The sequence below is a fragment of the Pieris brassicae genome, chromosome 9 (genome assembly GCF_905147105.1).
Source record: "Pieris brassicae chromosome 9, ilPieBrab1.1, whole genome shotgun sequence".
Taxonomy (NCBI): Eukaryota; Metazoa; Arthropoda; class Insecta; order Lepidoptera; family Pieridae; genus Pieris; species Pieris brassicae.
Genome location: NC_059673.1, coordinates 2009480 through 2031266, shown reverse-complemented (window position 1 = coordinate 2031266; position 21787 = coordinate 2009480). Strand labels below are relative to the sequence as shown.

Sequence of the window (21787 nt, the reverse complement as noted above, 5' to 3'; positions counted from 1 at the left end):
TACAGACAAATCTGACTTTTCGCTCAAGGCCCGCTTGGCTAAGACTATGAAATCCTTCTTTTTAACTCTAAAAAATGGGATGTTTTTAATAGAGCTAGACGCAAATGTATCGCCTCCCATAGACACTCTTAATCTCAATGAATGGAACAGAGTGGAAGTGTTTCCAATAATTGAAAAGAAAACATATGACACCCATGTTTCAAGTTACTTTAATGCTAAACATAGATGGCGCAATTTAAATTAACTAAATAAGTTTACATTATTAAATAACAGGTAACGTTAATAAATTAGAAATGTTACAATTATGTCATTAAATTTATGATTTTTATGTAAATGACGCCATCTTAGATTAGTTGTACATATGCGCCGCGCTTTTTAATTATTGTCAAAATCATAGGTAATTTATATACATAATACACAGAATATAATTTCATTTATTCTGTATTTATATCTGTCATTTATTAGATACGAATCAAATTAAACGTCACTGGTTCGATATAATAACCGTTATCGTTGTGGCACGTCACTATCACTCTGGGTCATTCCTCCCCTCGCAGTTACTCACAATCAGTGCTAGTATACGGGTGACCTTATCTTGTTTTGTTTTCGTATAAAGCGGACGTCGTATTTTCCGTAAGGGTTAATTATTACATTAATTATTCTTTATAAGTGTTTTCATATATTATTTTATGGACTCAAATCGCTTATTTTATTTGATAGAAATTATTTTTTTGGTTTGAAATACACGACATTGCAATATATTATGAAGAATGAAACTTCATGAAGAATGTTAATTTATTTGCCATTATTTAAAATGTTTTTGTAAATAAATAAAATATCGCTTATGCGAGTAATTTTGTGGCATTTTTAGTAATTAGTCACGAAATAAATTATTATTTCGGATTGAATTTGTAAACAATATTTAATTATTTTTCTAAAATATCCAACCGCCAGATGTCATTGTTTGTTTTCTGTGCTTTGGTTAAACGTCAAAAAATAGTTATTTTGAATTTAGAACACAATAATTAACACAATAAAACAAGAATAATTAATTCCCTACTAACTCTAATTACAACTAATTTATAATTTCAGAATTCTCAAATTATGTGCATCGCTACATAAAGTACTAGGATGTCAGAAAAAACAGAAGTTCGTTTTGAGGAAGCAGAGAGACGCAAGGGTCTGATTCTGACTTTAACAGCTATTCTCTGTTGCACATTATGTTTTGTTGTTCGACATTATACGGCACTACTTAGTTTAGTGGTTACCCTAACTGTGTTTTTGTTAAGTGGAGACAGATATCAATGGATTTATATCTGCAAGAAGACTTTCTGTCGGGACCTACTGTGAGTACTATTATTATTATGCATGAATCATTTTGTTCCATAATATATTCATAGTACATAAATTAACGGGTAAGATTAATTATTAGGGAGGCAAGCGCGGCCTTCAAAAAAGTAAAAATAAATAAGTGCAATAGATCCATAGCCAAATAAAAAATAAAATTACAAATAACAATAAAACAAAACTATATAATTTAATTACAATAAATACAATGGCAAAATGCAAAAACATTATTGTGGTCATGATAATCTTTTTGCCTTGCATGTAATATTGATAATAAAAAAACCCATAAATTTATTTTATTTTTATTTACTTAGAAAATAATTGTTTAGATCTTCCTTTCCATGTTTTCCTAGTAACACGACTCCAACCATTCACGCGGAATTTACTCAAATTTCATTTGGTTTCTAAGTATTCTTAGATGTTTTTAAACCACATTGGCTATGGTTACAAACAGTGTATGTCCACACTGTTATAGTGGTTTCCGTAATATTTGTTTATAAAATAAAGAGGTTTTATTAAAAAATGTATATACAGGGTCGGTTTTAGGTTCTAAATTACTTTATGACTAGTAAAAAGAAATAAGGTGCAATAAATTATTATTATTATTACTTAGGGTCCTTCAAGAGAAGAGCGTACAAATTCTTAAAAGGCCGGCGACGCACTCGCGAGCCCTCTGGCATTGAGAGTGTCCATGGGCGGCGGTATCACTTAACATCAGGTGAGCCTCCTGCCCGTTTGCCCCCTATTTTATAAAAATAAATAAATAATTGCGTAGCCAAATAAAAAAATAAAATTACAAATTACAATGAAAAATTATATAATTAATAAAATAAAAATATAATATTTCTACAATGACTCTTATTACATATAAATACAATGGCAAAATGCAAAAACATTATTGTGGTATTTTACTTTTTTTTTATGTATGTGGATGTTGTAATAAAAGGAATATGTATTTAGCGACATTAAGACATATTTAGAATCTAAAAAAATAGGTTGCGTTTCGAAATACACATACATACAAACAGTAAACAACTTTTATTTTGATTTTTATTTCAGCTGTTTTTACAAACTTTATACTTTGAGTCTATATATATATATATATTGGTTCTTAAATATTAACAAAAGGCATTGATCTGTATTTATATACTAATATAAATCATTGAATGAAAAAATCGATTGAAAGAAATTGTTCATTTGTTTGGAAAATAAATTGAGACTGGGGCCTTTATTCCTTTGTAGCCGCGAGGCCTCCAGACCCCTAAATCCAGCCTATTTCACAGTTAGGAGAATAGAATAGTAATATTGAGAGTAATCTGTAAAAATATTGTTTAAAAGAGGTGGTCAAATTTTAATTTGAACGACTTGTTTAAGAATTATAACTAGTTTAACTCCGAGCCACCGCTTGGAACTCTATAAAGCCCAAATTTGGCTCCACATGCAGTACTGTTCTTACCTCAGGGCGGGAGCTCCCCAGTACCAGCTCCTTCCGCTCAGCAATCACTTTCCGTTCGGCTTGATCCTTTGGCGTAAAGATGTGGTATCCTGAATCTTCTACTGCATTTACCATAGATATAGTTGTTCGGAATATGTGAGTGTCTATGGGTTCATATCACTTATTTAACATCAGGTGATCCCGTTTGTATTACATCAAGAAAAAGTATCTTTATAGTATTGTCTTTGGTATCTTTATTTTGTCACTCACTGAGACTAATCATCAAAACTCTAAGGCACTTCTAGCAGACATACATGCTAAATTTAGAATACAGTTAGTGTTTGGTGTCGTAATAATCTAATTTAATATGTATTACTTGTGAGATACATTGTGATTGCGATGACCAACTCAATGTATTAAATTATAGAAGATTTTAAATTATGTTTTTTTTACGCACACAACGGTCGTGATTTAAATCGATTCGTACACGACGCCATCTTGTCAAGGAAGCGTTTTGGGGTTTCCGAAATTCACGTAAAGAAAAAACTTTATATATGGTAATAGTGTAGTTTTAATATACATATTTTCGTAACAGTACAAGGAAAATGTAATTAAATAATAACCTTATTTTCTCATACAAACACATTGAGATAAAATTAATCGATAATTTACCATCATTGCAAATTCATTACTCATTGGTGTAAAAAGCAACGCCGCATATTGGCGTGCTACAATCGGGACGTAAATATTATTATTACTTTTTAGATGTTCAACTTTAGAAGTGTCATAAATATTTCATTTCAACTGAACTACACCTAATGAGTGCCGTGTTGTTTTGTTAACAGGCATGTCTGTCCTATCATAGGTACTAAGTCTAGGTCATTAGATTCCAGGTCTAAGTATCTAGCAAGTAAAGACACTAATGAAACTTATTGCATATTATATTGCGTTATTTTTATTTACATTTATAATCTAATGATCTATTGATAACCCTATCTGCAAAAATATTTTGTTTGACCTTCAACTCGTAACAGTTTCGCTCTGTGTTTGTGTAAAGACAAAGAAACATACATAGATCAGAAAGAGACAACTATTTGTTGTCTATTACATTACAAAAACATTAAAAAAACTCATTTAGAGATCTAAATATTTGTTATTTTCTGTACCCATTTCAGATATAAAACCTTAATTTTAAAATGTCCGTGATATTAATAACCTCCTTTGTGATCAGGCAGGATTTTTACTTCGAAACCAAAACGTTAGATAGATTTACTAAAGAATTGCCAGACAAAAACCGTACCATTTTTTGGGTGAAATTTATTTTAAAAATAAATAAATCAATGGCGCGTACAAATTTTTACAGATATCCTCAGATTTCTGTATCTGTTTCATGATCATTTTTTAATCAATAGGCAAGTTGGTGATCAGCCTTCTGTGCCTGACGCACGCCCTCGAGTTTTTGGGTCTAAGGCAAGCCGGTTTCCTCACGATATTTTCCTTCACCGTTCGAGCTAATGTTGAATGCGCACATAGAAAGAAAATCCATTGGTGCACAGTCGGGGATCGAACCTACGACCTCAGGGATGAGAGTCGCAGCTGAAGCCACTACGGCAACACTGCTCAAAATTTAATTTAATTTGCAAACATTTTTAAGATTTTTTTTAATTATATATACCTATTATAGATTTATAATTTTATTCACAACAATTTTAATTAAATTCCACAAAATTTATTTTCAAATCAAATACCTAAATTACACTATACTACCTACCTCTTCTACCTTTATGAGGGCCTGGTATAATAAAAACAATCAAAAATTTCGACCAACACTATCATAAGAAAATACATGAAATGTATGCATGTGTGTGTTTTTAAGTGACGATTTACAGTATTATACAGTTTGTTATGAAATTGATACGAAAAATCAAATTGTATAATAAGTATGGTCAAAGTTACAAGGAAAATGTGTAACTCATTTTTGTGTCTACTCTTTGGTTCGTTTGCTTACCATAGTTGAAAAATGCAACGTGAGAAAGCGATATCTTTCTACACTACTTGGTGCAAAGTTCAAGAAGTGTCACATCTCTTAACAGCTCATTGTGTCCTGGTATCGTGCAGTCCAAAGTCCCCATTGTTGAATGCACACGAAGTTTTCCGTATTTTTTTTTATAAATGAAATTAAAAAATGTACCTTAATTTTCTAATTATTGTTGTTCTTTCTTTCATTATATTAATTTTTTTTTAATCTGTGAATTTGACTAAACATGTTAGTTGCCTCAGAGATAACGGAGACATTTATTTTTATAGGTAAATAAATATTTACACTTCATATCCATATCATAAAAGAAAACAATTACACAATTTACACATACCCAAAACATATTGTTAAACAAAATATGTACGAAACAGAAAACAAGACAATTAAAGTAATAGATAAAAAAGAAAACTGCAATTAACTTAATATTTAAAAGAAAAAAATTATGTATTATACCTACTTAACGTCTGTTTGATTTTGGAAAGGCCAGTTTGAAAATACGAAGGCAATCCCATCTAAAAATATCGAATGTTCGGACAAAAATCGTTAGATCCAAAGGTTGCCTAATAGAGCAATCATTCAATAGAACCAACACCTCTTGCTTGCTGCGATCCTGGTATAATGAATAACGTCCGGCAATGGAATTTTTACAACCTTGGTATTTGTTAGGGGGCTATGTGACGTAACAACAGTAAACGTAGCTAGAAATACCGGGGGAGCAGCAATCTTTAGGAGATTGGTGGGATGTCTGAGCCGGGACAGTTAAAGAATAAAAGCTAGCGGGTTTTACTGTAAATATTTCCTGACTTAAAAAAAACCCCCGAAGGAAATCATAAATATAAAAATTATTATATAATAGAACTAAATAAATGTACAATTATGTTCTGTAACAAAACAAAGGCCAAGACCATGGGTTGTTTCGTATCTATTTCAACAATATATTAATAGAACAAGTATACATACAGAATTATATATTTCACCAATCAGTTACAATGTATGCATAGTAATTAGTTTCGTAATGCTACGAAGTTTCCCTTTGAGACTCGATTGACAAGGTTAATTGTGTGCTATTAGTAGCCATTGTGGTCTGATAAGCCTAGCAGTTCAGGGTTCGATATATAGAAAGAAGTCAAACCTAAATTATGAGACGAAAACAAGCGCGATTTTTGACAAACTACGATATATAGATATACTCTCGAATCTTCAAATAAATTATACATTGAATTAATTTGAAGATTTTGAGGCCTCTAATAAACGTGGAGTTTTATGTCCTAGAAAAAGGTCACATTTACTTTGTCAAGTGTATCGCCCACACTAGATGCATACGAAATCTTTTATCCTTCAATTTGCTTCAATTTGCCTCAATTTCATATTGATTTATCGAAATAGAAACGGATTTATATCTTAATTGATCACGTGCTATTTTTAATCTTAAATTTGGATGATTAGGGTTAGTTACGAGTATAATTATTTATGATTTTATCCCCTTAAAAAATCTATGCGAAAGGAATTCCTTTGGCAATTGAACGCGGCTGAGTTTTTTTGGATTTCTCTACCCAGACAAGTTGGTCTTAAACGTCAGCTAAATGATTTTAAGTATTATTTTTTATTTCATTTTTTTTGAGTTTGTCTATCTGCAGGACCAATATTGCTTCTTATTATAGTACCTCTTTCTAAGGTCGGCGATCAAGACATTAAATTTGGATGCCGTGTTTTTAAACAATGACTTAGTGCTTTGACCAAACCAATATCTAATTTTTTTCAACCAAGACGTACATTTGCGGCCTGGTCTGGCCTTATACTTGCCTGTGTACTGTGTACGATTAGTTGAAGAAGAATTTTTTGGTTTTACTTTGGTGACGCTCGTTCAGTTCTACAACAGTGATGCTGTGGTCAGCCTTTTTATCAATCACTCAATTTATATCCTATTTTGGAGACATGTTCAAAGGTATATTTTTTTTAGGTATATGTTGCATACAAAGCTCTGGTGTTTAACATATTGCCTTTTATTTTGACATTTTCGCGTTTCTACCAAATTTAAAACTCACAGCGGCTATTGAATTAACATAAGTCCCATCGAGGTTCTCTACGGTTAGGATGTTTCGTAATTTATGTTATTCAGCAGTTTGTCATTAATTGCTATGCCATGTGGACAATTATTTAAGGCTTCTGAAAATATTGCATCGGCATGCAAGTTAAATAGCAACGGTAATAAGATGCAACCTTGACGCACACCTCTCTGAATCTCGAAATATGATAAATGTTTTGTTTTGTTTATAATGCGTTAGTGAACTGCATTAGTGAACACCAATTTGAGGGGGTCTCAGCTGATCTACTGTTTGCGGATAGCTGGGTCTAAGGCTGTGATCTTTGGTGCTGAGATGGCTGAAGGTAAGCCAAGGGAGCTGAGATGGCTGAAGGCAAGCTGTCATTCTAGCATTCGGCAAGACCGTAGTAGTCTATTCTTGCTTGTTCTGTCATCGTGTCGATAGTAATAATATTTTTTTTGATCATAGCTTGCCAACGCTCGGCACAGTGATTGATACATTAGTACAAGACAAATAAAATATTTTTATTAATGCGACAAGCACTTATAGGGAAACAGGACATAAACGAAGTAACATTACATATATTAGACAAAACAAATGATAAATGTTTTGTTTTGTTTATAATGGATATTTAATAATGAATATTTCCATCAATTTATCATGTCGTACATTATCAAAGGCTTTCATAATCGATGAGGATCCCCCTAAAATATGTCCAGGCGGCCGATAGCTGGCCATGCGTGATACTCGTGAACGCGTGCTACTTGTGGTGACTGGTCGTATTTGAATTCATGTATGCGGTGATGTTAGTTATTTCGACTATGTATTTGCGTGTTGTTCCCACGAGAAGTGCGTGCTCCTATTTCAACCATGCCTCCTGCTGATTGCCTGCGGATCTTTGACAATCTAAGATAGACTAGAGACTTTGATAGCGGTACAAGACCCAATATTACAATAGTATCCCTATTGAAAGTTACGGTTTGCAAGACATTCGTATCCCGTCCGGGTTTTTCTAACGCAGCCATTTCCATTTGATTAACCACAGATATTTTTATTGATAATACCTTAAGAGCGCGCATTACAGCCGGGGGTTTCCCTCCGCTTGCTAGTGACTAATGAAACAAACGTATGCCTGAAGTTTCCGTCAGATGAGACGGACGATACAGTGTTTCGCGAAACAAAAATGAAGTGAACGCGAAATGCTAATATTTAAATTACTCGTAAAATGTACAATTTTTAATAAACTGCCTAGTAACAGTAATGTACTGTAATTTAATTATTTTGGCTACAATACTCGCCAAGATTGTACAAAAACGAAATTAGACAAAAGTTAGAAGTGTCTTTGTGCTTTTTTTGTACCAAGGAAATTATATTGTATTCTGTTCATATCGATATATATTTATGGTTTTTAACTCAAGCATCACATACGTAAATAAAATCAAATCTACAATGAGTGATTTTGTTTAGGGCCCCCTCTTAAATTAAAGTGTAGACGTGCGTTTCCTCCTAAAGGTCTTCTTACACTTCCGAAGGCCCAAGTGTAGATAAACATCGGAAACTCTATACCACGGTAGTTCTACTATTGTAAATGTCGAATATAGGGTTATCCTTAGCGGTTTATAAGGTAAACTGCGGTTAAGTATCTATTACGTGAAATTTAATCTGTAATTATGAACTGGCTGATGCTTCAGTGGCTAAGGAGTTGTATGGCATGGGTTCTATGTTTATACAGAAGCGGATGAACTGAGAGCAATTTAAATAAAAGTTCCTTATATAAATAATTTCTAAAGCTTTTTTCAACAGAGCTTTTTTCGAGTATTTTCCTTTTTTAATTTTCAGAGGTCTCCGAGTTCTCTTAGCCACGATGTTTCGCATTTGGCTCTGGGAGCGCAATGGCACAACTGTTGTTACCAGGTGGGAGGAAGTTGCCAAGATGACGCCAGACAAACCAGCATTTATCATGGGTGACAGATCTTTGACGTTTAGAGAGGTAAGAGACCTAGAACTATAACTTAAAAATGAAGTATTATGTGAATATCAAAAACAATATCAGGAGGTTTTAATAACTTTTCGAGCGGCTTGATCCCTACGTGTCACGTGGAGAAGTGGGAAACCTCTGCATCTTCTACCGCAAGACAAAATACATAATACTATCCTTATCATCTCGACGTCCGTCGTTCCACAACTGAGCGTTTTTTAAGTCAGTGTTTGCCGCGTACAAGTACTATGTGGAAGCAGCTGCCTACTGAAGTATTTCCGAACCAATTCTAGGGTTCTTTAAGAAAAGAGAGAACCAATTCTTAAAAGGCCGGCGGCGCGTTTGCGAGCCTTCTGGTAGTGCGAGTGTCCGTAAGAGGTGGTATTACTTAACATTAGGTAAGCTTTCTGCCCGTTTGCCTCCTGTAACATTAAAAAACATGATAAAGTGCGTTGCCAGCCATCAATACATTCGTTACATCTTTAATTACTCAATAACAGATTAAAATAAGCTAATGACGTGAACACTTAGGGATTGGTATCTTATATTGGTATATAAAAACAGCAGTGGCGCTACAACCTTTTTAGGTCTGGGCCTCAGATTTTTGTATCCGTTTCATGATCATTTGTCAACCTAAAAACACACACACATTGCACATAGAAAAAAAGTCCATTGGTGCACAGCTGAGGATCGAACAAACGACCTCAGGGATGAGAGTCGCACGCTGAAGCCACTATGACAACACTGTTCACATTATATTCATATCTCATATACTATATAGAAATAACCAGTGCTGTACAACTTGGCCTTAGATATCTTTATCTGTTTTGCGATTTTGTTTTATTATCAGGCTATCAGGATTTCAGGATATCGATTGAGTCTAAGAAGTCCCTTTTTCCTCACGCACAGCCGGGGTTCAAGCCTCAGGGATGTCGCACGCGCAAGCCACATTGCCAAATCTCATACTAATATTATTCACAGGGTGATGAACTTAGCAACCGAATAGCATGGTACTTCAAACGCCAAGGGTTCAAGCGTGGTGAAGTTATCTCCCTGTTTATGGAGACACAACCAGAATATGTCTTTCTCTGGCTCGGTCTGGCGAAGCTCAGAGTTACTACTGCATTAGTGAACACCAATTTGAGGGGGTCTCAGCTGATCTACTGTTTGCGGATAGCTGGGTCTAAGGCTGTGATCTTTGGTGCTGAGATGGCTGAAGGTAAGCCAAGGGAGCTGAGATGGCTGAAGGCAAGCTGTCATTCTAGCATTCGGCAAGACCGTAGTAGTCTATTCTTGCTTGTTCTGTCATCGTGTCGATAGTAATAATATTTTTTTTGATCATAGCTTGCCAACGCTCGCACAGTGATTGATACATTAGTACAAGACAAATAAAATATTTTTATTAATGTGACAAGCACTTATAGGGAAACATGACATAAACGAAGTAACAATACATATATTAGACAAAACAATTAAAATTAATGGCGCTACAACTTTTTTAGATCCGGGCCTCTGTATCTGTTTAATGTTCATTTGTAAATCGAATAGGCAAGTAGGTGATCAGCCTTCTGTGCCTGATACACACCGTCGACTTTTTGGGTATAAAGCAAGCCGGTTTCCTCACGATGTTTTCCTTCATCATTCGAGCTAATGTTTAATGAGCACATAGAAAGAAAATCCATTGGTGCACAGCCAGGGATGGAACCTACGACCACAGGGATGAGAGTCGCACGCTGAAGGCACTAGACCAATACTGATTTACTAGTATAATTAATATAGTCTCATTGATTGTTTTCAGCAATAAAATCCATCCAGAACGAAATACCAGACATACCGTTATTCCAATTCAACTCGCCAGGCGAGGAGTCTAGTCCAATACTCCAGGACACAATTCCTCTATCTACTGAGCTGACTGAAATGTCTTCCAAGTCCTACACAGACCCTGAACCAGCCAAACCCAGGGATACATTGCTATACATATACACCAGTGGTACTACTGGGTTCCCGAAGGCAGCCATCATTACGAACATAAGGTAAAAAAAAGGCTGAGAAAAGATTTCAGAATGTTTGTTTGCCCAAAGGTGGGTTAACCTTCTGGCAATGTGTGCCCATGGGCGGTGGCATTACTTAACATGAGGTGAGCTAACTGCTCGTCAGTCCTCCGCTGTACGTGATACCGTTAATAATTATTTTTTAATTCGGGACATCCAGATTAATTAAATAATATACATTTCATATTATCTGTTTTCAACACACAAACATACAGTATTTACAATATTCTTAACCTACACAGTAATAATAATAAATAAATTGATAAATAGAAAATTAAAATAAATTAAAAAAGGTTGGTCCCTGTGGCCAACGGTACTATCTACCAGTCCTCAACTTAAATCTTTAATTAGCGCCTGTGCACTCGAACCCTACGGCCGTAGAGTCTACTCGAAAGGGAACTAAATCAAAATGGGAGAAAAGAGTTATACTTGAGCCTTTTCTACTCTGTGGCGGAAAGAAATGTACTCTGTGGCGTCAGCTTTCGTGCTTCTCCGAGGGAAGTGAGACGGGCTAATGTGTCCAAATAAGTAGCATCTCATACCAAATCCCGGCCCAATAAGGGATTAAAGATATCCGATAGAAGAAGAGAAGTCATTAGGATAAATGATAAGCCTAGAATCCTATTCACCTTACACATTGATTGCTTGATGCCTAATCTAATCAAATTTTTTACGGCACTACTTGGCAATACATTACCATTACTACATTGCTACCATTACATTACTTGGTATACATTTAGAGTAATTATAACCGTTAGAATTTTTGATAATGCTGAATGACCTCTCGAAAGTTGTCAAGAATGCAAAGTGCTTGCTCTTCGCTGATGATCTCAAACTGTACATGCCCATAGAGAGTATAGATGACTGTATGCGGCTGCAGGAAGACATTGATCGAGTGGTTAATTGGAGTAGGAGAAAGAGATTATAGTTTAATCGGCGAAATGCAAAGTCTTATCTTTCTCGGTTGCTCGTATGTACTCGATACAATTAGTGGGCTAACGTTGGCTAGAGCCTCAAAGGTCAAAGATCTGGGAGTAGATTTTAATGCGAATCTTGGTTTTGCCCACCATGTAGATATGCAAAAAGGCTTACAGAAATCTGGGGTTCATATTACGAATAGCTTGTGGCTTCACGAATATCAGTGCAATTAAAATTTTATACAATGCGTCTGTGAGAAGTCAATTGGAGTACAACGCAATGGTGTGGGCCCCATATGAGGCTAAATACAGTCTCATGTTAGAAAGAGTACAAAATAAATTCACTCGCGGCCTCTACAAGAGACTGTATGGAGTGTATCCGTTGTCAGTGTACTTATAAATAAAATAAAATAAAAATAAAAAAGCCTTTTAATTCTTACTTATAAAACAAGAAGATAGTTTAAGTTAGTTTACTTACATACAATTATTAGCTTTGTTAGTAATTAAGTTTGTATCCTAAATTTGTTGGGTTAGTTTTTCCTTAATTATTAAACTATTATTCTTCATTCTGTAAGAACTCTGTAGGCGAAGGCCTCCTCCAAAGATAGCCAGTCCTCTTTAGATTGGGCTACTTGAATCCAGTTGGTGCTCTCCTGCTCCTCTCCTGCTCCAGCTCCTGCATGCTCTCCTGATTATGTATTGGACGCTCACGTGAGAGCATTATGTATTTAATTGACGTTTATAAGTAAGTTCACAAGTCATAATCTCCTACAGATACCTCCTAATACCACTAGGAGTGCATAACTCAGGGCAGCTCTCTTCGTCTGATATCGTCTACGACCCCTTACCACTACATCACACTGCGGGTGGCGTTCTCGGCGCTGGCCAATGTGTCGTTTTGGGCTGCACCGTGGTACTGAGGAGGAAGTTCTCCGCTAGTAACTATTGGAAGGATGTTACGAATTATAAATGCACGGTAATGCTTTTGTATAGTCATCTTTTAATAATGGCAAATAATTAAGATAAACACTTTTTGAACGGATTAAAGCTATGTATTATTATTAAAACTTATAGTTATTTACATAATTCTAAATTTTTCGACGACGTTTCGCGTGCTTTTCAGCGTGCGTGGTCACGGTGACTGCAGACAAAAGGTGTTAAATGTCAAAAGTATCACAGCTGCAGAGAAAGTTGTTTTATCTGTATTTATTGCCCCGAAGTTGGTATCATTGGTTGGTAAAATTTAGAATTATGTAAATAACTATAAGTTTTAATTATAATACATAGCTTTAATCCGTTTAAAAAGTGTGTTTCTTAATGTGTAACAGCTTAATTAATTGAAAGCTTAATTTTAACAAAAGACAATACAATGGCGAATAATATTGCCCAAAGTAAGTTTGTTAATTAAACCTTTTTTTTTGTAAAACGTGGACCATTGTTACCGTTTTCATGGCATCAAAGAAGGCATTATTTAGAGCGCATTGTAAAAGTTGACGTGTCTTACATAGTATGGAATGGAATTTAATTTTTTAATACTGGTGTATTTTTTCACGCTAAGTTTCGACTCTAAAAACACCTGAGTTGTCTTTATGGCTGCCCATAAATTGTAACTACGAAAGTAATTTTTATCATCAGTCCGGCTACCAAAGAAAAACCTATATTCTTAATCCCATTCTAGTTACAGTACAGAGTACTAGACTAATCGTACACCCAGCATACAGAAGATAAACCACTCCTTGTATGGAACTTGTATTCGTTTTTACAAAAACTCCAACTCCAAGCGAAATTAGAGGATTACCACTGAATATATTAAATAAACGTTAAACGTAAATTATCCTAAAGCTTTTTATAAATTTGTAGATTATTTAAATGATCCTAATCCTTGGGATTGATCATTTCCAGTTCAAATATATATGACTGCTTACAAAATTTTTGTATGACTCAAAACGTGGCGATCAAAAAGAGTGGCGGAGAATGTCTCGCCAGTTCTTCTAGCCCGCTCATCGCCCTTCACATGTGAACTGTCTGTCTGTCTGAATAAATGTAAATTTTAATTTATTTTCTGACGTTCATAAGTGTACGTCTTCAGTCACCGTGACCACGCACGCTGTAAAGCACGCGAAACGTCGGAAAAATTTAAATTTAAAATTATGTAAAATAATTCTAAGTTTATAATAATACAAATAGAATTAATCCGGTTAATAAAGCGTTTTCTGACTATACCATGTCATTACAAATAAACGATTTATACATAAGCATTAAACATTTTCAGGCCGCGCAATATATTGGAGAAATATGCCGCTACCTCCTCACTGTACCACCGTCAGCGTATGATACATCTCATAGTGTGAAGGTGTTGATTGGAAATGGGCTCCGACCCCAAATATGGGAAGAGTTTGTCAAGAGATTCAATATTGAACGCGTTCTGGAGTTCTACGGCGCTACCGAGGGGAACAGCAATCTTGGTAAGAAAATTTGATTGTATTAAACGACGTTTGTGATCTATAAAATACAAAAAAATATTTTGTTTTCTGTACATGTGCTTGCATTTAAACTCCTTCCAGCCAAGGATTTTGATAAAAATAGTGTGCTAATAAGATTTTTCTGGTCCAATAGTACATAGTCTTTAACATAATAATCAAATTTTCTAAAAATCTAAGTGAATGTACGATTATGTTAGACTAAGTTTGTTACAACCATATCTGTCATGAATCAAATTCTATTATATATTACGTAACTATATGTCATTCATGGAACAACCTTTTGTTTAATACTATCGAAATATTCAATTCAACGTGATCACAGTTTACAACCAGATTAATTACCATTTTTTAAATTAAATAAATTACATTAAAAATATCGTACTAATCGCGTACGATAGTTGTCTATAGTGCAATGTCGTACTAGCGTACGTTACGTTACGTACGTATCGTACGGTTAATACTGCCTTATAAAGCGTGATTACACCTTGCTATATGTACCACTGTCTGACTACAGCCATGTAAAAATAAATTATATACGTTAAAGAGGTATTAAAAATAATAATTTATTTATTTATGCAATTTAGAGCAGTTGGTCTAGTGGATTCAGCGCGCGACTCTCATCCCTGAGGTCGTAGGTTGGATCCCCGGCTGTGCACCGATAGACTTTCTTTCTATAGTGCGCATTTAACATTCATTCAAACAGTGAAGGAAAACATCGTGAGAAAACCGACTTGCGTTAGACCCAAAACAGTCGACGGCGTCTGTCAGGCACAGAAGGCTGATCACCTACTTGCCTATCATCTGAGGCCTAGACCTAGAAAAAGGTTATAGCGCCACTGATTTTTTAAAATTACTTTTATAAGTTATTTATATATATATTATGTTTAATTTGCAGTGAATTTGGACTCAAAAGTTGGAGCAATCGGGTTTCTGAGCCGCACGGTCTCATCAATATATCCTTTAACATTAGTCAAGTAAGTGAATTTATCTTCTTGTCCATAAGCGATTTCTCGTCACACAAATAATTACATAATAAATCCTGGTTTCAACTAACAATTTACCTAATATTGATATCAAAGTATGACAAGGAATTGTTAACAATGGACGCTCAGTATTGTAATCGATTTTCAAACCTGTGCCTTTGAACTCCGGCAGTATATGTATGTATATATTTTTAGTTCTTAAAAGTCTTAATTATATCTTAATTCCACGTAACTTATACTAAAAAGATAGATTTTAGAATTTTTTATAATTAAAAAACAAGGTAAACCAAAGTCAAATAAAATCGATTTAGGGAGTTGACTTCCGAATGTTATGGATACGGTTCTGGCGAGGATAAATATATGATTTGTTCGTATTTCGTATAGATATGAGTTAAAGTTCGGATTAATGAATGATGATGGTTTAGTTCTATGACAAAATCGATACCAAATGATTTGTTCGTATTTCGTATAGATATGAGTTAAAGTTCGGATTAATGAATGATGATGGTTTAGTTCTATGACAAAATCGATACCAAATGATTTGTTCGTATTTCGTATAGATATGAGTTAAAGTTCGGATTAATGAGTGATGATGGTTTAGTTCTATGACAAAATCTATACCAAATGATTGGTTCGTATTTCGTATAGATATGAGTTAACGTTCGGATTAATGAGTGATGATGGTTTAGTTCTATGACAAAATCGATACCAAATGATTTGTTCGTATTTCGTATACATATGAGTTAAAGTTCGGATTAATGAGTGATGATGGTTTAGTTCTATGACAAAATCGATACCAAATGATTTGTTAGTATTTTGTATAGATATGAGTTAAAGTTCGGATTAATGAGTGATGATGGTTTAGTTCTATGACAAAATCGATACCAAATGATTTGTTCGTATTTCGTATAGATATGAGTTAACGTTCGGATTAATGAGTGATGATGGTTTAGTTCTATGACAAAATCGATACCAAATGATTTGTTCGTATTTCGTATACATATGAGTTAAAGTTCGGATTAATGAGTGATGATGGTTTAGTTCTATGACAAAATCGATACTAAATGATTTGTTCGTATCTTTCTCTGGGGTGTTCAATATCATTTAGATAACGAAAAAAACCTATAAAGCAGACATCCAGCTCTGCGTTATCTTAAAACGAAGAAGACTAATATATCTCGTAGCTGTAATTGGGTCCATTCGGTTATTAAAAACCCCTGAATACAAAAAAATGGCAGACATTTTACTTACCGACTTTAACCATTACAATTCCTTGAGTTCCGCGAATCTGAGGAAAAGCATAACTAATTAATGCGACCATTTTTCGTCGTTCACGGGGATAAGCGGTGTACTGCATACATTTTTTTTAATTATAAAAAAAAATCAAAATTTTTGATTTTGACAAGGTTGCTGAACAGTCCACACAACATGCCTTCAAGGCAATTAGCAAATGACATAGTATACCTGTTTTTTTTACATTTTAAGGTTGTTTCAACTAACAACACAGCGCTACCATGGGTGTTTTTCTTTATTTTACAAAATACTTTATTTTACTTTCTATTTTCTATGTATCATCTTTTAGTTTAGTTTGTTTTTTTGTTCCTGTTTAGTTTTGTTTTAATAAATGTGTATATCGTGTATTTGCACAACTTGCCTATCTTATGTAATTTAATAAATTTTTATGTTTTCCTTACTGGCAGTGGTTGCCTGGAAGAGTTCGCTCGAAAGCGATAAGGCCGCCAGTTGCCCTCCTTTTTATTTAATTATGTTCATTTTTTATATTGTAGTGTAACGAAGTGTAAAAAAAATTGCTGTGGTTTGTATTAATGTAACCATAGCAGTATTGTTTAGGAGCGCGACAATTGCATATAAAAGTAATTTTTTTAATTTACTGTTTATGTTGGTTAGCGTTAGGCTATCTAATATCTGACTGGGAAGACCATTTATTAGCTGCGGTAGCAAAACCCTCAACATTCTCTCAGAATATACGTTGTTTGCTCTCGATGTACAAAGCCAAACAAATTGTTTGGGGATTAACATTTGGAGGTTATATATAGTTGCAGTTACAGACGTGGTTCTTGATCATCATATAGCTATTGCTCGCCAGCTTCTAGCTATGATAGGAAGTTTATGTGTCACTATTTTTATATCTTTTAGGTGTGACGAAATTACGGGCGAAATACTGAGAGATGAGAACGGAAATTGTATTACGTGTGGACCTCATGAACCCGGTTTGTATTATCATTATTTTTAGTGTGTTATTTGACAAACGAAGAAAAAATATTACAAACATTTTAAAGGTTATTTAAAAGAAATTTAGGAACTAAATATCTTAAAATATTATTGAAATCGATTCAACATGTCGATAGTAAACAAATATTTAAAAAAATACTTTAATTCGATTTTTAATATCATACATCGATTTATTTAATTTGTGTGTGTTATTATCAATATTCTAATATGTTTTGTGTTTGTAATCTGTGTTCTATTGTGTTAGTATCTGTGGAATACTCCTATGTACACTAAATCTCTAACGCTCGTTTTAAATATACAAAATCAGGCAAAATGACCTTCAGATTCCGGTTTCAAGTCCCGCTGAAACAATATTCTCAAAAAGGCTAACTAGGTTATTTACAAAAATAATAACCCTCCTGTGAGGTACAAAATGTCTTAAACTTTTGGTTGTTATAGGTCTGCTGTTAGGTAAAATAGAGCCTAAAAAAGCGATACTAACATTCGCTGGTTACGCGGACAAGACCGCGTCAGAGAAGAAGATGGTAAGAGATGTAAGAGTGAAAGGAGATTGTTACTTTAACACAGGAGATATTCTTGTGATGGACCATTTCGGATACTTTTATTTTAAGGATCGGACTGGAGATACTTTTAGGTAAGTTATTTATTTTTCTTTGTGTGCTATTAGGACTTGCTCCTACTATGAAATGTTATGCCATGTGACAGCGGATCAAAGGCAGATCACCTACAGAGCCAAATACTTTTCTTGGCCGGCAGCTGCATTTGGTACTACCGTCGCCATTTTGAAATGTCAGACTGACAATTTACTAATGCATACAATACATTTATTGAGACACCGTGAGTTATTTCTGCAAAAACCCGTCATCTTTTAGTCGATACCAACTCAGGGGAAATACATACAGATAACACAACTTTCTCTACAGCTGTGATAATTTTGACATTCAACACCTTTTGTCTTCAGTCACCGTGACCACGCACGCTGTAAAGCACGCGAAAGTTCGGATAAATTTAAATCTAAAATTATGTAAATTAAATTTTTAATTAATTATTTCTTTCTATCTACCAATATCTAATAAAAATCCATCTAAAATGTATTTATTTTTATTCCTTGCATTATTGTTTATAATGTCTAAGTATCAGATAAGATATTTTAGTAACAAAACCTATCATATCCCTCCATAAAGTATTCCCGTTATAATGGTTAATTTTTATTTACTGGCAACACTAATATCCATGACAGCAACGCTCATACCGGTCAAGAAAAGTATGAGGCACTGTACCTGTCCAAAAATGACCGAGAAACGGATACAATGTAAGGCCAAGATCCGTCTCCCTTCTTCCTAGTGGAAGCCTCTGAATTATTATAATATCGCACTGATACTGATTCAGTTTTTACTCTTTTAAGATGGCGAGGGGAAAATGTATCAACAGCTGAAGTGGAAGGGATAATCAGCAACTTAATCGGGCTGAAAGACGCCGTTGTTTATGGAGTTTCTGTAAGTGGCAATGCGGCTAATAGACAATTTACTTAATTACTATATCATTTGAGCAGCGTTGGCCTAGTGGCTTCAGCGTGCGACTCTGATCCCTGAGGTCGTAGGTTCGATCCCCGGCTGTGCACCAATGGATTTTCTTTTTATGTTAACATTCGCTCGAACGGTGACAAACATCGTGAGGAAACCGGCTCGCCTTAGACCCAAAAAGTCGACGGTGTGTCAGGCACAGAAGGCTGATCATTTACTTGCCTATTCAATTTACAAACGATCATGAAACAGCTACAGAAATCTGAGACCCAGACCTAAAAGGTTGTAGCGCCATTGATTTTTTTAATAGACAATTTACAACATTAGTTCAATCAAGGGATCAAGCTGCTCAGAAAGGGATTAGTCGTTGACGATTCCAACAGTTCTTCGTTGAATATGGTCAAGAGCGAAGCTTCCGCTCTCGCACAGATGAGTACAGTACTCCACGTGGGGCAGAATTTGCGCTATCTACATTGCCTTGCTGAGCACACCAAGTTTCTTAGATGCCAATTTAGCCTTACTCTCCAAAAGAACGCGAAACTAAACGTTGTTCGATATGACAATGCCAAGTAATCCTTGGCTGTGGCTTTAAGAAGAGTGTATTGAAGAAGCGACAAATGGTCTTTTTTTAGCTGAAAACACGCATTACACACGTTAAATTTCGATGAAAAATCTTTGAACCTATTTTCAGATCCCGAACATCGAAGGCCGCGCCGGTATGGCAGCAATAGCGGACCCAGAAAGGAAGTTAGACCTGGAATCTCTCGCGTCCGGCATCAAGACATCACTCCCAGTTTACGCCAGACCGTTATTTTTACGGATACTACCAGAACCTCCGTTAACAGCGACGTTTAAGCTCAAGAAAAAGGAATTGGTTGACCAGGCGTTTAGTTTAGGAACGGATCCTGTATATTTTTTGGATCAGAAGACTGGGAAGTATGTGCCCTTGACACAAAAGATTTATGATGATATAGTGCAAGGTAATATCCGGCTGTGATTATTATTGGGAGATGAAAAAAAATCAAGTTAATTATAAAGTAGTAAGTGTTCTCACGTACGTCTAGCCCAATGTTTTTGACATACCAGAGTCATACTCAACCCTTAAGTTTCCACTCGCAATCTAACATAATTTTCAAAAATTATATTATTTTTTATTAGATTACAGATTGGATTGTAGACTAACAAAAATGTAGCATTGAATTAAGTTTAATATTAATTGAATTCAATTATAAATTGACGAAGATATAAAAAAATCAAATATATTTTTCATAAAAAAATCGATACGAAGCCATGAACAAAGATTAAATTTTATTTAATTTCTAGTCTCGTAATGAGTCATAGGAACATTTATTTTGTATCAAAAATGTATTTTTAAGAAATTTAAATTTTTGTGTCTACCTACAAAAGAAAACAATATTTAGACGGTAATTGAACGTTAGTGAACATTCTTGATCACAAAGTGCGTAGAAAAACAATTTGCTTTTTATGTAGGTAATATGAATGTGAAAATGTTTTTGAAACTTAAAATTTTAATTATATTCATACACATTTATCTAAAGAGGCGTAAATTTTTCTCGACTCCACCTTGAAACAGCTCGGTTACGTTTGTGATAATGCTAGGTGATCACAGGAGCAGTGTTGGCCTAGAGGCTTCAGCGTGCGACTCTCATTCTTGAGGTCGTAGGTTCGATCCCTGGCTGTGCACCAACTGACTATTTTCTATGTGTGTTTCTATTCAACATTCGCTCGAACGGTGAAGGAAAACATCTTGCCTTAGACACAAAAAGTCGACGGCGTGCGTCAGGCACAGAAGGCTGATCACCTACCTGCCTATTGGATTGACAAACGATCATGAAACAGATACAGAAATCTGAGGCCCAGACCTATAAAAGCTGTAGCGCTATTGATTTTTTTTGACGTCACGAAATGCTGTTACGCATATCCCTGCGGCATTTTACTCCAGCAGGGATTATATGGGACTCAAACACAATACTTACAAGCCTACCCACCAAAACCTGATGGAAGCCTTTAGCTCGCCAATGGGCGGAGGTAGGTAACAGCTGTGCCCTATCCTTACCGCCAAACGCAATTGCCTCAATAACACCGTGACTCCTCCCACCCACAAATCTTCAAAACCTTATCTTGACAGCCGTGCAAAAGCACGGCGTCACTGCCCCGGTCGTCGTTTCCTTTCCGGCAGAGCATAGGAATCATTTTTACGCTGATGAAGGTTCTCTTTCTTTCTCTTTCTCTCTCTCATGACGGCCCCATAAAAAGCCATTATCAGCTTCTATCATACTTTGTATAATTAGTGGAAGTGACAGATTGCCAACAATACAATCATCAAGGACCAAGCGAAAGCCGTCCCAAGCCGGACACTCCTCAACTGTGTCTTACCGTATCTTCTATTACAATGATGACAAGCGAGTGTCACCCCTCTTTCAACTATTCGATGAAGGTGACTCCCAAAGCATCCATGCCTAGAGAGAATTTGAGGAGCAGATAGGAAAGCGATCCCCACCGGCGGTCCATCCAGTGTCTTAAAAAGGGATGAATAATAAGAACGGTTTGTAAACCAAACCGATGTTCAACTAACTCATCCCACCATTCTTGAAAAAATATGTACTCCTCCATCCAGACCTTGACTACCTTCAGAATCCTCCACTATTGATTTTAGTAACAGCATTCTTGTTCAGGGCATATGAAAATATTTATTTTAAATTTTTAGGTTACT

The 21787-nt window shown here is 35.1% G+C and overlaps 1 protein-coding gene across 1 annotated transcript; it reads left to right on the top strand.

Annotated features, from left to right (window-relative positions):
- The first annotated feature begins 520 nt into the window (after positions 1-520).
- Positions 521-20805, top strand: LOC123714508 (long-chain fatty acid transport protein 1). Its single transcript, XM_045668780.1, has 12 exons — positions 521-633; positions 1093-1346; positions 8705-8855; positions 9825-10062; positions 10642-10876; positions 12586-12787; positions 14084-14276; positions 15190-15268; positions 17435-17508; positions 17969-18164; positions 18936-19026; positions 19745-20805. The coding sequence occupies exons 2-12, from the start codon at positions 1132-1134 to the stop codon at positions 20048-20050; spliced, it is 1980 nt and encodes a 659-aa protein (XP_045524736.1). The 5' UTR covers positions 521-633; positions 1093-1131; the 3' UTR covers positions 20051-20805.
- Positions 20806-21787: the final 982 nt, after the last annotated feature.

Coding starts and splice junctions, on each gene's coding strand:
- LOC123714508 (XM_045668780.1), top strand. CDS start 1,132: ATGTCAGAAAAAACAGAAGTTCGTTTTGAGGAAGCAGAGAGACGCAAG. Junction 10,063..10,641: donor TGGTGCTGAGATGGCTGAAG/GTAAGCCAAGGG, acceptor GATTGTTTTCAG/CAATAAAATCCATCCAGAAC. Junction 12,788..14,083: donor TTACGAATTATAAATGCACG/GTAATGCTTTTG, acceptor AAACATTTTCAG/GCCGCGCAATATATTGGAGA.